This window comes from Lissotriton vulgaris, chromosome 1_1 (assembly GCF_964263255.1).
Source record: "Lissotriton vulgaris chromosome 1_1, aLisVul1.2, whole genome shotgun sequence".
Taxonomy (NCBI): domain Eukaryota; kingdom Metazoa; phylum Chordata; class Amphibia; order Caudata; family Salamandridae; genus Lissotriton; species Lissotriton vulgaris.
In genome coordinates, this window is record NC_141685.1 from 202,608,862 (window position 1) to 202,625,273 (window position 16,412).

Sequence of the window (16,412 nt, forward strand, 5' to 3'; positions counted from 1 at the left end):
CATGGCATACATTATGAGATTGAGGCCAGAGGGTAAGATTTAGGGTCTATAAGGCAAGTAATATCTGGGTTTCTGAAATGTGATCAATCACAGGAATGCACATACCAGGCTCGGCGCAAGGCTCCTGGGAGGGTGATCTTCAGGGTCATCAAACTTTTCTGTACCGAGAGCTACTTATGTTCAATGAAACGCATTGAGAGCAACTATATTATTAGTGTAGTAGGATCTCAATTTTGTTACATGTATTAATAATTCAACCAAGCAAAAGCGTTCTAATTTAATAAGCTGGGCTGCACACAGGTGAGCTACTCAGATGTAGCTGGAGAGCTACAGTAGCTCACTTGCTCTCATTGGTCAGATTCCCTTTTCCTTATCACCGAACCTGTTGTCCTCTGATTGCTCAGCTTCCTGTTATCTCATGAATGAGCCTGTTCTCTGATTGGTCAGATCCATTTCACCGCATTAAGGAGCCTGTTGTTCTCTGATTGGTCAGATGCTCTGACTGGTCAGATTCATTGCACCTCATTAAGGAGCCTGTTGTCCTCTGATTGGTCAGTCCCCTTGCTCCTCGTTAATGAGTCTCTTGTCCTCTGGTTTGCTACAGGTCCAGCTCGAGAAGCACTTGAAAGAGACCAATTGGCGCTGTAAGCGGTCACTCTTCATTTTCGATGAAGCCGAAAAGTTGCACCCCGACTTAGTTGACACCATCAGACCTTATGTGTCTCGCTACAAGGAGGCTGGTGAAGAAGACTACCGCCAGTCCATCTTCCTCTTCCTCAGGTAACGGCGGATGGCAGAAAGAAGCCGGGTTGCATTCTGTGAAATAAATACCACATAACTGACTAACCTATCCACCACTTAAAATGTACTTGCATGTTTCACTATACTAATTCAAAACTAATCCTCTGTGGGTCCCGGAGTAGCGTGCTACCCGCCGAAAAAGCGCTTTGACGCCTCGTCACGGGTAGTAAGCGCTATATAAATCCAATTACAATACAATACAATATTAGCAGGAAGAATCTGAAAATGCAGTAGAAAGGGTATTGTTTGAGGTGCTTTCTGTGCCACATGGTAGGGTTTGTGGTCCAGACTATCCTGACCACCGATCTTTCTCCCTGTGCTTTAACTTCATTTTCATTTCTTCATTTTCTACTCTTTTCTTTCTCTTATTGGGTTTTCCTGAATTTCAAATATCTGCCAGACCTGGTGGGGACCAAGCAGGAACTTCAAGTGTCACTCATCGCGAGTGAGACTCACACATTTGGATGTCAATGTCAGCTCTCACTCACAAGAGGCCAAATGTCACGCCTGCTGGGACGGGCTAGAACCTGATCTCTAAAGGCACGTCTGTTTAGAGCTCTGCTTTCTGCGGAGCATCCCTGGGAGCGGCAGAGGATCAGGAGGCAACAGCAACTAATTAATTATCCATTCTAAGACGTTTCAAAACCTTAGAGCTCTGGGGATTCGTTGGACTCGTGGGTTAGAAATGTGAGAAGAAAGACCACAGCGCCAATCGCGTGCACCTGTGCCTGGCGTCTCGTTGTACCAGAATACCCTACGGGCAGTGCACTATCTGATCTGTATAAGCTGGCTTTGTGCCCGGTTGGCACATGTTAGCGCAGTGTTTGCACATCAGTGCCCGCCGGGTAGTACATCGTGGTGAGTGTCAGGAGTGAGTGCTGTTTGCTGCAACACTAGAAGAATACCCGTTTGTGGTTTTATTATCATTGGCACCCTGGTGTAAATGAACCCTTTCAATGCTGCCCATTGGTGCAGACTCTTCTAGGGCGTCCAAGCAGCAAGTGCCCCCCTTGGTTCGGGTTCGATGGGACCCCTGCAGGTGATGACCCACCAGTATAGAGCAATGAGACATTTGTATTAGCTCCGCGAAGGAATGAAATATCTTGCTAAGTGCAGCGTATACCTGGGGGCCTCTTGGCGCTAAAGGGAAGAGGTCAGAGGAGCACAAAAAATATGCACTGTTCAAATAGCCAGGGTTTTAAAGATGTCACTAAACCTAAGACAGATGTGGCAGTTTTAAGGTCCTGGGGCAGTCCATTCCAGTTCATGGCAGTGCAAGTGACAAAGCTCCTACCTTCCCAGGCAGAGCGCGTGAAGGGGTGGGGGGGGGGGGGGGGGGGTTGGGCGTGTCCATGGGCGTGTTGGGGCAGTTCTGTCACTGTTCTATGAGAGGGTAGTTCTATTGCTGCCCTAAGAAAGGGCAGTTCTATCACTGCTCCATGAGTAGGTGGTTCGCCTGCTGTCCCAATAGAGGGCAGTTCTCTTTCTACCCTAAGAGAGGGCAGTTCCTGCGTTCTCCTATGCAATTGCCCATTCTCACTGCCCTACGAGAGGGTAGTTCTTTCGCTGCCCTGGGAAAGGGCAGTTCTCCGCTGCTCTATGAGAGGGGGTTCCCCTGCCCATCGACCTCCCAAGCACTTCTTGGTACCGAAGGAGATGCAACTGTTCAGGTAGATGGGGCCTAAGTTGTGTAGTGCCTCGAATGTGTGTGTGAGAAGTTTGAAATGAGCCATTGGAATATCTTACTCAGCATTGTCAGGGTCTTTTTGTTCTGGTTAAATTGTTAATGGGGTGGGGATGGTACCCGCAGTAAGAACCACGACACAGAAGGGGCTGAGGTGGTAAAGTATCAATCATCTGAAGCCCGGGTACAGAGCCCTTTCACTTAATCCCATTCATGTAAGGCCCTGCCTCGGGCCCTTTCACTGGGTACCAAGGTCCTGTACCTTATCACTTCATACCCCGTCTCTGCGCTGTTTTGCTCGATACCTCCTCTGTGCCAGTCCCCTACTTCCCTTTCTCAGTGTCACTCACTTAATGACCTGTCTCAGTGTGACTTATCTCATGCCCTATCTGTGTGCTTGATGCCCTGTCTCAATGTCACCTACCTCATGCCCTGTCAGTGTCACTCACTTGTGCCCTGTCTCAGTGTCAATTACCTCATGCCCTGTCTCAGTGTCACTTACCTCAATCCCTGTATGTGTGCTTGATTTCCTGTGTCGGTGTCACTTACCTCAAACCCTGTCTGTGTGATTGATGTCCTGTCTCAATGTCACTTACCTCATGCCCAGTCCGTGTCACTCACTTGTGCCCTGTCTCAGTGTCACTTACATCAAGCCCTGTCAGTGTCACTCACTTGATGACCTGTCTCAGTGCCACTTACCTCATGCCCTGTCAGTGGCACTCACCTGATGCCCTGTCTCAGTGTCACTTACATAATGCCCTGTCAGTGTCACTCACTTGATGCCCTGTCTCAGTGCCACTTACCTCATGCCCTGTCAGTGTCACTTACCTCATGCCCTGTCTGTGTCACTCACTTGATGCCTTGTCTCAGTGTCACTTACCTCAAGCCCTGTCTGTGTGCCTGATGCCCTGTCTCAGTGTCACTTACCTCATGCCCTGTCTCTGTGTCATTTCTTCTGAAACTCTGTGCCCCCTCACCTGATGCCCTGGTCCAGTGCCCTTTCCCCCAGTAGATTTCATCAGCCCTCTCCACAGACCGCTTCTGCTGCACTCCGCTAACAGAGTCTGCATGCTCCCCCCTCCCTTCTCTCCCCCTGTGGTGTTTCCGCAAAACACGTAGTCACTCAATCGATACTATATTTGGCTTTTTAGAACCATAAAAGTACATAAAACAAATACAATGCCAAAAAACAAGAAAAACTGCATAAAACATCCAAACTCAATTCTCATCAGCAACGATCCCAGGTCTAATCGCATTTAAAACCGATCACGAATAAATCTAGACTCCAATATAAATAGGGCCCCCGGTTTTATGGTATTTATTTTTTTGCCATTTCCATCTGTATTCATCCATATTTATTTTTGGGGCATTTTTTTCTGTATTTATCCACATTTATTTTTGTCACAAGCCAAAGACGATGCTACAGCTAGTATTTTTCAATATTTATTTAAATTGACAATTGTATTTGTTTTCTAGTACAATATAGGCTATATTGTACTGGAAAACGAATACAAATGTGGTTAAAAAAAGGGCAGGAAGTGTAGGGTGGAGAGAGAAGCGTGAGGTGGAAGCATGACTGTAGAGCCTTTGGTGTTTGGTAACCCGGAGGATACTAACAAAAAACTCTGGGCCTATATAATCCGACCCTTACCCCGGGGGCACACTATGAGATAAAGAAGAGCAGCATCCAATGATGGTCAAATGGTTGTAGGAATCTTCTCCTGGTGCCTCCTGTGTCTTCTCCTGGTGCTCTCTGTGCCTTCTCTGGGTGAGCCGTATCTTCTCCTGGCGCTCCCTGTGTCTTATCCTGGTGCTCCCTTTGTATTCCTAGGGTACTCCCTGTATCTTCCCCTTGTGTTCCCTATGTCTTCTCCTGGTGCTCCCTGTGTATTTTCAGAGTGCTCCATGTATCTTTCCCTTGAGTTCCCTATGCCTTCTCCTGGTGCTCCCTTTGTCTTCTCCTGGTGCTCCCTGTGCTTTCTCCTGGTACCTTCTGTGTCTTCTCCTGGTGCCTCCTGTGTCTTCTCCTGGTGCTCTCTTTGCCTTATCCTGGTGCTCCCTGTGTCTTCTCCTGGTGCTCCCTGTCTTCTCCTGGTGCCTCCTGTGCCTTCTCTTGGTGCCTCCTGTGCCTGCTCCTGGGACTCCTTGTGTCTTCTCCTGGTGCTCCCTCTGTCTTCTCCTAATGCTGCTTGTGTCTTCTCCTGGCGCTCCCTATGTCTTCTCCTGGTGCTCTCTGTACCTTCTCCTGGTGCTCCCTGTGTCTTCTCCTGGTGCTCCCTGTCTTCTCCTGGTGCCTCCTGTGCCTTCTCCTAGTGCCTCCTGTGCCTGCTCCTGGGACTCCTTGTGTCTTCTCCTGGTGCTCCCTGTGTCGTCTCCTAATGCTGCTTGTGTCTTCTCCTGGTGCTCCCTATGTCTTCTCCTGGTGCTCCCTATGTCTTCTCCTGGTGCTCTCTGAGCCTTCTCCTGGTGCTCCCTGTGTCTTCTCCTGGTGCTCTCTGAGCCTTCTCCTGGTGCTCCCTGTGTCTTCTCCTGGTGCTCCCTGTCTTCTCCTGGTGCCTCCTGTGCCTTCTACTGGTGCCTCCTGTGCCTGCTCCTGGTGCTCAGTGTCTTCTCCTGGTGCTCCTTGTGTCTTCTCCTGGTGCTCCCTATGTCGTCTCCTGGTGCTCCATATGTCTTCTCCTGGTGCTCCCTGTGTCTTCTGCTGGTGCTCCCTGTGTCTTCTGCTGATGCTCCTTGTGTATGTTCTGTGATGCTCCCATTGTCTTCTGCTGATGCTCCTTGTGTCTTATCCTGGTGCTCCTCGAGTCTTATCCTGGTGCTCCCTGTGTCTTTTCCTGGTGCTCCCATTGTCTTCTGCTGGTGCTCCTCAAGTCTTATCTTGGTGCTCCTCAAGTCTTATCCTGGTGCTCCTCGTATCTTATCCTGGTGCTTCCTGTGTCTTCTCCTGGTGCTCCCATTGTCTTCTGCTGGTGCTCCTCGTGTATTATCCTGGTGCTCCTCGTATCTTCTCCTGCTGCACCTCGTGTCTTATCCTGGTGCTCCAATTGTCTTCTGCTGGTGCTCCTCGTATCTTATCCTGGTGCTCCCTGTGTCTTCTCCTGGTGCTCCCTATGTCGTCTCCTGGTGCTCCATATGTCTTCTCCTGGTGCTCCCTGTGTCGGTTCCTGGTGCTCCTTGTGTCATCTCCTGGTGCTCCCTGTGTCTTCTCCTAGTGCTCCTTCTGTCTTCTCCTGGTGCTCATAGTGTACTCTTCTGGTGCTGCCTGTGCCATCTCTGGGGGCCTCTTATGTCTTCTCCTGATGTTCCTTGTGCCTTCTCCTGCTGCTCCCTGTGTCTTCTCCTGGGATTCCTTGTGTCTTCTCCTGGTGCTCCTTGTGCCTTTTCCTGGTGCTCCTTGTGCCTTATCCTGGTGCACCTTGTACTTTTTACTGGGACTCCTTGTATCTTCTGCTTCCTGTGTCTCCTCCAGGTGCTCATTGTGTTTTCTCTTGGGGCTCCCTGTGTCTTCTCCTTATGCTCCCTGTGTCTTCTCCATATGCTCCCTCTGTCTTCTCCTGCTGCACCTCGTGTCTTATCCTGATTCTCCCATTGTCTTCTGCTGGTGCTCCTTGTGTCTTATCCTGGTGCTCCCTGTGTCTTCTCCTTGTGCTCCCCGTGTCTTCTCCTTGTGCTCCCCGTGTCTTCTCCTGGTGCTCCCTATGTCATCTCCTGGTGCTCCATATGTCTTCTCCTGGTGCTCCCTGTGTCTTCTGCTGGTGCTCCTTCTGTATGTTCCGTGTTGCTCTCATTGTCTTCTGCTGGTGCTCCTCGTGTCTTATCCTGGTGCTCCTCGTGTCCTATCCTGGTGCTCCTCGTATCTTATCCTGGTGCTCCCTGTGTCTTCTCCTGGTGCTCCCTGTGTCTTCTCCTGGTGCTCCCTATGTTGTCTCTTGGTGCTCCGTATGTCTTCTCCTGGTGCTCCCTGTGTCAGTTCCTGGTGCTCCTTGTGTCGGTTCCTGGTGCTCCTTGTGTCGTCTCCTGGTGCTCCCTGTGTCTTCTCCTGGTGCTCCCTGTGTCTTCTCCTGGTTCCCCCTGTGTCTTCTCCTGGTGCTCCCTGTGCCTTCTCCTGGTGCTCCCTGGGTCTTCTCCCGGTGCTCCCTATGTCTTATCCTGGTGCTCCTCGTGTCCTATCCTGGTGCTCCTCGTATCTTATCCTGGTGCTCCCTGTGTCTTCTCCTGGTGCTCCCTGTGTCTTCTCCTGGGGCTCCCTATGTCGTCTCCTGGTGCTCCGTATGTCTTCTCCTGGTGCTCCCTGTGTCAGTTCCTGGTGCTCCTTCTGCTCCTTGTGCCTTTTCCTAGTGCTCCTTCTGCCTTCTCCTGGTACTCATTGTGTTTTCTTCTGGTGCTGCCTGTGCCATCTCTGGGGGCCTCTTGTGTCTTCTCCTGGTGCTCCCTGTGCTGTCTCCTGGTGCTCCCTGTGCCTTCTCCTGGTGCTCCCTGTGTCTTCTCCTGGGACTCCTTGTGTCTTCTCCTGGTGCTCCCTGTGTCTTCTCCTAATGCTGCTTGTGTCTTCTCCTGGTGCTCCCTATGTCTTCGCCTGGTGCTCCCTGTCTTCTCGTGGTGCTCCCTGTGCCTTCTCCTGGTGCTCCCTGTGTCTTTCCCTGGTGCTCCGTGCCTTCTCCTAGTGCTCTATGGGTCTTGTCCTGGTGCTCCCTGTGTCTTCTCCTGCTACTCCCTCTCCTTCTCCTGGTGCCCCTTGTGTCTTCTCCTGGTGCTCCCTGTGTCTTTTCCTGGTGCTCCCTCCGAGTTCTCCTGGTGCTCCTTGTGCTCCTTCTACCTTCTGCCGGTGCTCATTGTGTATTCTTCTGGTGCTGCCTGTGCCATCTCTGGGGGCCTCTTGTGTCTTCTCCTGCTGCTGTTTGTTCTTTGTCCTGGTGCTCCTTGTGTCTCCTCCCGGTGCTCCCTCTGTCTTCTCCTGGTGCACCTTGTGTCTTCTCCTGGTGCTCCCTGTGACTTCTCCTGGGATTCCTTTGTCTTCTCCTGGTGCTTCTTGTGCCTTCTCCTGGTGCTCCTTGTGCCTTCTCCTGGTGCTCCTTGTGCCTTCTCCTTGTGCACCTTTTACTTTCTCCTGGGACTCCTTGTGTCTTCTGCTTCCTGTGTCTCCTTCTGTTGCTCATTGTGTTTTCTCTTTGTGCTCCCTATGTCTTCTCCTGGTGCTCCGTGTGTCTTCTCCTGGTGCTGCCTGTGCCTTCTTCTGGTGCTCCCTCTGTCTTCTCCTGGTGCTCCTTGGGTCTTCTCCTGGTGCTCCCTGTGTCTTCCCCTGGTTCTCCCTGTGTCTTTTCCTAGTGCTCCCTGTGTCTTCTCCTGGTGATCCTTGTGTCTTCTCCCGGTGCTCCGTGTGTCTTCTCTTGGTGCTCCCTGTGTCTTCTGCCGGTGCTCCCTGTGTCTTCTCCTGGTGCCTCCTGCGCCATCTCTGGGTGCCTTCTGTGTCGTCTCCTGGTGCTCCCTGGGTCTTTTCCTGGTGCTCCCTGTGTCTTCTCCTGGTGCTCCCTGTGCCTTCTCCTGGTGCTCCCTGTGTCTTCTCCCGGTGCTCCCTGTGTCTTCTCCCGGTGCTCCCTGTGCCTTCTCCCGGTGCTCCCTGTGCCTTCTCCTGGTGCCTCCTGTGTCTTCTCCTGGTGCTCCCTGTGTCTTCTCCTGATGCTCCCTGTGTCTTCTTCTGATGCTCCCTGTGTCTACTCCTGGTTCTCCCTGTGTTTTCTCCTGGTGCTGCCTGTGCCTTCTCTGGGTGCCTTCTGTGTCTTCTCCTGGTGCTCCGAGTCTTCTCCTGGCGCTCCCTGTGTCTTCTCCTGGTTTTTCCTGTGTCTTCCCCAGGTTCTCACTCTGTCTTCTCCTGGTGCTCCCTGCGTCTTCTCCTGGTGCTCCCTGTGTCTTCTCCTGGTGCTCCTTGTGCCTTCTCCTGGTGCTCTCTGGGTCTTCTCCCGGTGCTCCCTGTGCCTTCTCCTGGTAACTCCTGTGTCTTCTCCTGGTGCTCCCTGTGTCTTCTCCTGGTGCTCCCTGTGTCTTCTCCTGGTGCTCCCTGTGTCTTCCCCTGTTGCTCCCTGTGCCTTCCCTGGGTGCCTCCTGTGTCTTCTCTGGGTGCCTCCTGTGTCTTCTCTGGGTGCCATCTGTGTCTTCTCCTGGTACTCCCTGTGTCTTCTCCTGGTGCTCCCCATGTCTTCTCCTGATACTCTTTGTGCCTTGTCCTGGTGCTCCTTGTGTCTTCTCCTGGTGCCTCCTGTGCCTTCTTCTGGTGCTCTGTGTGCCTTCTCCTGGTGCTCCCTGGTCCTTCTCTGGGTCCCTCCTTTGTCTTCTCCTGGTGCTCCCGGTGTCTTCTCCTGGTGCTCCCGGTGTCTTCTCCTGATGCTCTTTGTGCCTTGTCCTGGTGCTTCTTGTGTCTTCTCCTAGGGCCTCCTGTGCCTTCTCCTGGTGCTCCCTGTGCCTTCTCCTGGTGCTCCCTGTGCCTTCTCTGGGTGCCTCCTGTGTCTTCTCCTGGTGCTCCTGGTGTCTTCTCCTGGTGCTCCCTGTGTCTTCTCCTGGTGCTCCCTGTGTCTTCTCCTGGTGCTCCCGGTGTCTTCTCCTGGTGCTCCCGGTGTCTTCTCCTGATGCTCTTTGTGCCTTGTCCTGGTGCTTCTTGTGTCTTCTCCTAGGGCCTCCTGTGCCTTCTCCTGGTGCTCCCTGAGCCTTCTCCTGGTGCTCCCTGTGTCTTCTCCTGGTGCTCCCGGTGTCTTCTCCTGGTGCTCCCTGTGTGTTAGACGGACCGGGAGGGTCGGCCGAGGATAAGGGGAGAGGTCTCCGGGGAGAGCCGTCTCCAGCGATCGTACAGACAAGTAACTTCCCCCCCACAGACGGACACCACACCAGGGTAAAGTTCAACGAGACTTTATAGGCAATTCTTTAAGGTTACGATGGAATGGTACAAGGAGGTCTGGACTCAGGGGTCCCCTCGGTTCTGGTCTCTGGCTTGGGAAAAGGGTAGCGGGACAGTCTTGTTACCAAAAGATGAAACTAGCTCTCAATCCTCGAGCTCGGCGTTCTAGATGATCGGGTCGCGGCGGAGCCAGCAGGTCCCGAGATGGACGAAGGAAACGACAGTCCGCGGCGGAGCCAGCAGGTCCCGATGAAGATGGTGAATGCAAACGGTCCGCGGCCACGCCAGCAGGTCCCGACGACGATGAAGGATATGAAGGTTACGAAGGTTGCGGCAGCGCCAGCAGGCAAGACGATGGTGCACGAGACAGAGCTATGGCAGCGCCAGTAGTCCGTCAAGGATGAGTTCTTCTCTGCGTCTCTCGACTCCAAGATACAACTGCCTTCCTGCTCTGGAGCTGCCCCAGTTATAGGGCTGGTGTTCTTTGATGTCCGGACCCTCACACTTGGAGGTCGGGAGGTCCGGGATGAGGGAGTTCAGACACCCAGCAGGGGGGTGGAGCCGGCGCCCGGGGAGGCGATGGGCGAGCGGCACCTGGCGGGGGAGAGCCATCGACACCTCTTTCCCCCAGTGACTTGCCAAGTAGCCCGCTCACCTCCTGGGTGGATGGTGGTGCCGGGATGTCTGAGACCTGGCCAGGCCCAGGGTTGAGGTCGATCTGGGGCCAGGCGGCCTCGTGGTGGAGTGTCCAAGATGGCGCCCAGGATGGGCGCGCAGGCCGGCGGTGAATCAGGCCCACGAGGTCGACGTGTTCGAGGGTAGGGGTCCCGGAGGGGACGGAGGACGTGTAATGGTGGTGTGTGGTACCTGCGTGACCGGGCTCGGGCCTGGTCGGGCCGGGGGAGAGTGGCCCTTCATGTGGCCTGTCCAACATGCGTCCCCCCCAGCTGAAGGCGGGGAGAGTCACCCATCCTCTTGGGGACTCTCCTCGTCGAGGCGGAAGAACCGGGACAGGCCATCCGCGTTGGCGTGATCTGGCCCGGGCCGATGTTCAACTGTGAAGTCCATCCCTTGGAGGGAGATGGACCAACGTAGTAGCTTCGGGTTTTCTCCCCGCATCTGCATCAGCCACTGCAGGGGTCGGTGGTCGGTCTGCACCCGGAAGTGTGTGCCAAAGAGGTAGGGCCGGAGTTTCTTGAGGGCCCATACCACGGCGAAGGCCTCCCTCTCAATGGTGCTCCAGCGTTGTTCTCGTGGTAGGAGTCGCCTGCTGATGAAGGCCACTGGCTGATCAAGGCCTTCGGTGTTCACTTGAGACAGGACTGCCCCGATGCCATGGTCGGGGGCATCCGTCTGGACGACGAACTCCCGGCTGTAGTCGGGGGCCTGGAGCACAGGGGCGGAACACATGGCGGCTTTCAATTGTTCGAATGCTGTTTGACACTCTGGGGTCCAGTTGACTTCCTTGGGTTGATTTTTTGACGTGAGTTCCGTGAGGGGACCCACTATAGTACCATAGTCTTTCACGAACCTTCGGTAGTAGCCCGTGAGGCCCAGGAAGGCTCGTACCTCGGTCTGGGTGATGGGGGGCTGCCAGGACTGGATGGCGGCAATTTTGAGCTGCAGAGGGGCCACCAGGCCGCTCCCCACCTGGTGTCCGAGGTAGGTTACAGACCCTTGACCAATTTGACATTTGCTGGCCTTGATCGTGAGGCCAGCTCGCTGAAGGGCTTGTAGCACGGCTCGGAGGTGGTGGAGGTGCTCGGTCCAATGGTGGCTGTATACAGCGATGTCATCTAGGTAGGCGGCGCTGAACCCTTCGAGCCCCGCCAGGACTTGATTGACGAGCCGCTGAAAGGTTGCTGGGGCATTCTTCATGCCAAAGGGCATGACCTTGAAATGGTAATGGCCATCGGGGGTGGAAAAGGCAGAACGTTCTTGGGCCCGGGGTGTGAGGCCGATTTGCCAGTAGCCCGCCGTCAGGTCGAAAATACTGAGGTAGCGGGCAGCTCCCATGCGGTCGATTAGTTCATCTGCCCGGGGGATGGGATGTGCGTCTGTTCTGGTGACCGCATTTAAGCCCCGGTAGTCGACGCAGAACCGGAGTTCCGGCGTGGTGCCAGGGGCGGCTGCTTTGGGGACCAGTACTACAGGACTGGCCCAGGGGCTATCTGAGGGCTCGATGACCCCGAGCGTGAGCATTCTTGCTACCTCTTCCTGGATGCAGGCCCGTACCCGATCTGGCACGCGGTAGGCCCGGTGGCGGATAGGGGGGCTGTCCCCTGTGTCCACATCGTGCACACACCAGGAAGTGACACCTGGGGCGAGGGAGAACAGGCTGGCGAACTGTGACAGGAGGACTCGACACTCCTGGTGTTGCTCTCGGGTGAGGGCCTCCGAGAGTCGGACCCCATCCACGGAGCCGTCTTTCTCCTGAGTCCGTAGGAGGTCAGGGAGGGGCTCGGAGTCCTCTTCAGCCCCATTGTCTGTGGCCATCAGGAGGCTGAGTTCTGAACGCACAAAGTGGGGTTTCAGTCTGTTAGCGTGGAGGACCCGGAGGGGGTTCCGGGGAGATTCCATGTCGATGAGATAGGTGGCAGGACCCTTGCGCTCGACTACTTTGAAGGGCCCTGTCCACTTGTCTTGCAGGGCGCAGGGTTCGGTGGGGGACATCACCCATACCTGTTGCCCCGGTTCAAATTCGATGGAGGAGGCATTCCGGTCATACCACTTTTTCATGTCCTCTTGACTGGCCTCTAGGTTGGCTTTTGCCAGCTCTCTGAACCGCCGGGTCTGGTTGCGGAGGGTTAGGAGGTATCGGAAAACATCTGGTGGGTTCTTTAGAGGGGGCATCTCCCAGCCTTCCTTGACTAGGCTGAGCGGCCCCCGCACTGGGTGTCCATATAGTAGTTCAAACGGGCTGAAGCCCAGGGACTTCTGGGGAACCTCTCGATAGGCGAAGAGGAGGCACGGCAGCAGCACGTCCCACTGGCGACGGAGGGGCTCTTCCAACCCCCCGATCATCCCTTTGAGTGTGCGGTTGAACCGCTCAACGAGTCCGTTTCCTTGAGGGTGATAGGGGGTCGTGAATCGGTAGGTAACCCCGCACTGTTGCCAGAGGGACTTCATATATTTAGAAATAAAGTTCGTGCCTCTGTCGCTGACGACTTCTCGGGGGAAGCCCACACGGGAGAAGATCCCCAACAGAGCCCGGCCGACTACCGGGGCTGTCACGGTTCGCAGGGGAACAGCCTCGGGGTAGCGGGTGGCGTGGTCCACTAGCACCAGGATGAATCGATGGCCTTGTTTGGTACGCGGGTCCAGGGGTCCCACGATGTCTATCCCGACCCTCTCGAACGGGGTGGTGACCACGGGAAAAGGTTGCAGGGGGGCTTTTAGTTTGCGGCCGCTCTTTCCACTGGCTTGGCACGTGGGGCAAGATCGGCAATGCTGGTGTACATCGTTCCTCATTTTGGGCCAGAAGAAGTGGGTCACCAGACGACTATAGGTTTTATCTTGACCCAGGTGTCCCGCCAGGGGGACATCGTGGGCCAGGTTTAGCAGAAAGTCTCTAAAACGGAGGGGCACCACCAGTACTCGGCTAGCCCCCAGCTCCGCGATTCTTTGCTCACTGTACAGCAGTTCATTGTCCCAGTAGACCCAGTGCGTTCCGGAGGTATCCCCTGCACTTTGGGCGAGCGCTTGTTGGCGGAGTCCCTCGAGGGAGGGACAGGTCTTCTGTTCTTGGCGAAATTGTTCTTGCGTGGGCCCCCCCTCTTGAGGCCACTGGTCGATGTTAGCGAGGTCTGGAGGTTGAGCTGGTTCTGGGGGGACGTCACGGTCGGTGGTTTCGGCTGGGGCGACCGGAGGCTGTGGCGCCGGCCATTCGGGTTCCTCTCGGCGGGGGTTGGCACGGGCGGCCATGGACCGGGTGGTGACGCACGCCCAGTCCGGGATGCCTAACATCCCCAGGTGTTCTCTTCGTTCTACGGCTGCCCACGGAGAGCTTTCAAGGTCATTCCCCAGGAGGCAGTCTACGGGGGCATCGTCTCGGACCGTTACCTTCAACATGCCGGAGACCCCTCCCCATTCGAAGGGGACGCAGGCCATCCGACACAGACTTTCCGAGTTATCGGCTGAACGTACAGGGCAGAGAATGTTCGGTAGATATTGTTCTGGGGTCACCAGGTGACAGCGGACGGCTGTTACACTGGCCCCAGTGTCACGAAGGGCTTCGGCCCGGCGTCCATTGATGCTCACCCATTGGCTGTATTTCTGGGTGTTAGCGGGTAGGGGGACCCGCGGAACCATGTCTCTCCCCCCTAAGCAGGCTAGAGCCATGGCGGCTGGCTCCCATTCTTGGTGTTCCTGTTCATATTCCTCCTGTTCCTCTGAGATCTGTTCCTCCCCCAGAGCAGCAGCGGCTACTTGGCGGGGTCTTGGGCTCTGGTACTGGGGGCAGTTTGGGTCGTTTGCATAGTGTCCGACTCGTTGGCATCAATGGCACGTAACATTGGCTCGATATCCCGGTCGCGCCGGGGTGCTGCCCCGGTTGGCCGGGGGGGTGGTGCTGGTAGCGGGGGCGACCGGAACGTTGTCTCTTCCGCGTCCTTGGCCTCCTCCTCCTCCTCGGGGACGGTGTTGACCACTGTTGTTCCGGTTTTGTTCGTAGGACCCATTTCGGCCCACTCTGGTGATTTCCCACCGGTCAGCTTCGGCTGCGAGCTGCCGGGGATCCGTTAACTTGCTGTCGAGGAGGTGCTGGCGGAGTTCAATGAAGCAATTGTTCGACAGATGCTCCCAGACCATAAGATTGAACAGTTGTTCGTAGGTTGTGACCTTGCTTCCTTTGATCCAGCCTTCGAAGGCTCGGCTAAAGTAGTTTACATAGTCCACCCAAGTTGTACCCGGGATGCGGGTGCAGTCTCGGAACCTCTGACGGTACATCTCGGGTGTGAGGCCATAGCGGGTGAGGAGTGCAGCTTTCATATGGTCATAGGAGGTCATCTGGTGGTCCGGGAGTTGCAGCAGGGCGTCGCGGCCCTCATTGAGGAATCTCCCCCATAGACCGGCTCCCCAATCGCTTCTATCGATCCGGTGTGCAGTCATAGCGATTTCATAGGCCTTAAACCATTGCTGGATGTCGTCCTCTCGGAAGTACTCTCGAACGACATCCTTGGGGATGTGTACCTTTTTCTCTGTTGCCCCTGGGGTGTGGGGTTGCTCGGACACCCCTACTTCTTTATTCTGCTTGCGTAGGTCGATCTCAGCTAGTTTCCGCTCATGCTCATATGCCAGTTTCTTTTCCTCGAGCTCCCTTTGTCTCTGTTTCTCCTCTCTTTCTTCTCGGAGACGCAGGTGCTCTAAGTTGATTTTTTGTTCGGCCAATTTAAGTTCAATGTCCATTTTGAGCCGGGCCATTTCCAGCTCGTGTAGTCGGGTTTTCTCTCGTTCCTTGATCTCGTCTTGCGAGAGACCCGTTCTTCGCTCCTCAGGGGCCGTGGTGGTTTTTGCTGCGATGCTTTGATCCGAGGTTCCGGCAGCCCCGGTTTCTGCCCAAGATTCTAGGGCCTGCTTAAAATCGTCTTTGGTACTTAGTCCGGTGGTAGCGATACCTAGTTCGATGCAGAACTGCTTTAGTTCACGATGGCTGTACTCGTCCAATTTCTCCATCTGGAATTTCTCCGTTGATCCGCTTTCTTTAGTTGACATCGTGATTCGCCGTGGGGTGAGCTACTCTCTGTACGGTTATGCGGTGATTCGGATCGCGCCGCTGGCCACCAATGTTAGACGGACCGGGAGGGTCGGCCGAGGATAAGGGGAGAGGTCTCCGGGGAGAGCCGTCTCCAGCGATCGTACAGACAAGTAACTTCCCCCCCACAGACGGACACCACACCAGGGTAAAGTTCAACGAGACTTTATAGGCAATTCTTTAAGGTTACGATGGAATGGTACAAGGAGGTCTGGACTCAGGGGTCCCCTCGGTTCTGGTCTCTGGCTTGGGAAAAGGGTAGCGGGACAGTCTTGTTACCAAAAGATGAAACTAGCTCTCAATCCTCGAGCTCGGCGTTCTAGATGATCGGGTCGCGGCGGAGCCAGCAGGTCCCGAGATGGACGAAGGAAACGACGGTCCGCGGCGGAGCCAGCAGGTCCCGATGAAGATGGTGAATGCAAACGGTCCGCGGCCACGCCAGCAGGTCCCGACGACGATGAAGGATATGAAGGTTACGAAGGTTGCGGCAGCGCCAGCAGGCAAGACGATGGTGCACGAGACAGAGCTATGGCAGCGCCAGTAGTCCGTCAAGGATGAGTTCTTCTCTGCGTCTCTCGACTCCAAGATACAACTGCCTTCCTGCTCTGGAGCTGCCCCAGTTATAGGGCTGGTGTTCTTTGATGTCCGGACCCTCGCACTTGGAGGTCGGGAGGTCCGGGATGAGGGAGTTCAGACACCCAGCAGGGGGGTGGAGCCGGCGCCCGGGGAGGCGATGGGCGAGCGGCACCTGGCGGGGGAGAGCCATCGACACCTCTTTCCCCCAGTGACTTGCCAAGTAGCCCGCTCACCTCCTGGGTGGATGGTGGTGCCGGGATGTCTGAGACCTGGCCAGGCCCAGGGTTGAGGTCGATCTGGGGCCAGGCGGCCTCGTGGTGGAGTGTCCAAGATGGCGCCCAGGATGGGCGCGCAGGCCGGCGGTGAATCAGGCCCACGAGGTCGACGTGTTCGAGGGTAGGGGTCCCGGAGGGGACGGAGGACGTGTAATGGTGGTGTGTGGTACCTGCGTGACCGGGCTCGGGCCTGGTCGGGCCGGGGGAGAGTGGCCCTTCATGTGGCCTGTCCAACACTGTGTCTTCTCCTGGTGCTCCCTGTGCCTTCTCCTGGTGCCCCCTGGGTCTTCTCCCGGTACTCCTTGTGCCTTCTCCTGGTGCTCCATGTGTCTTCTCCTGGTGCTCCCCGTGTCTTCCCCTGTTGCTCCCTGTGCCTTCCCTGGGTGCCTCCTGTGTCTTCTCTGGGTGCCTCCTGTGTCTTCTCCTGGTACTCCCTGT

At 55.5% G+C, this 16,412-nt stretch overlaps 1 protein-coding gene across 2 annotated transcripts in view; it reads left to right on the plus strand.

The window, feature by feature from the left end:
- The window catches only part of LOC147740877 (torsin-3A-like), a 58,174-nt gene that overhangs the window by 24,572 nt on the left and 17,190 nt on the right, over window positions 1-16,412 (plus strand). For both annotated transcript variants that reach the window (XR_015307476.1, XM_086952179.1), the window contains exon 4: window positions 605-780. Coding sequence is in view for 1 of the 2 variants with exons in the window: in XM_086952179.1 (XP_086808305.1) it covers window positions 605-780 (176 nt within the window). In the remaining variant the exon portion in view is untranslated. The remainder of the gene's footprint in view (window positions 1-604; window positions 781-16,412) is intronic.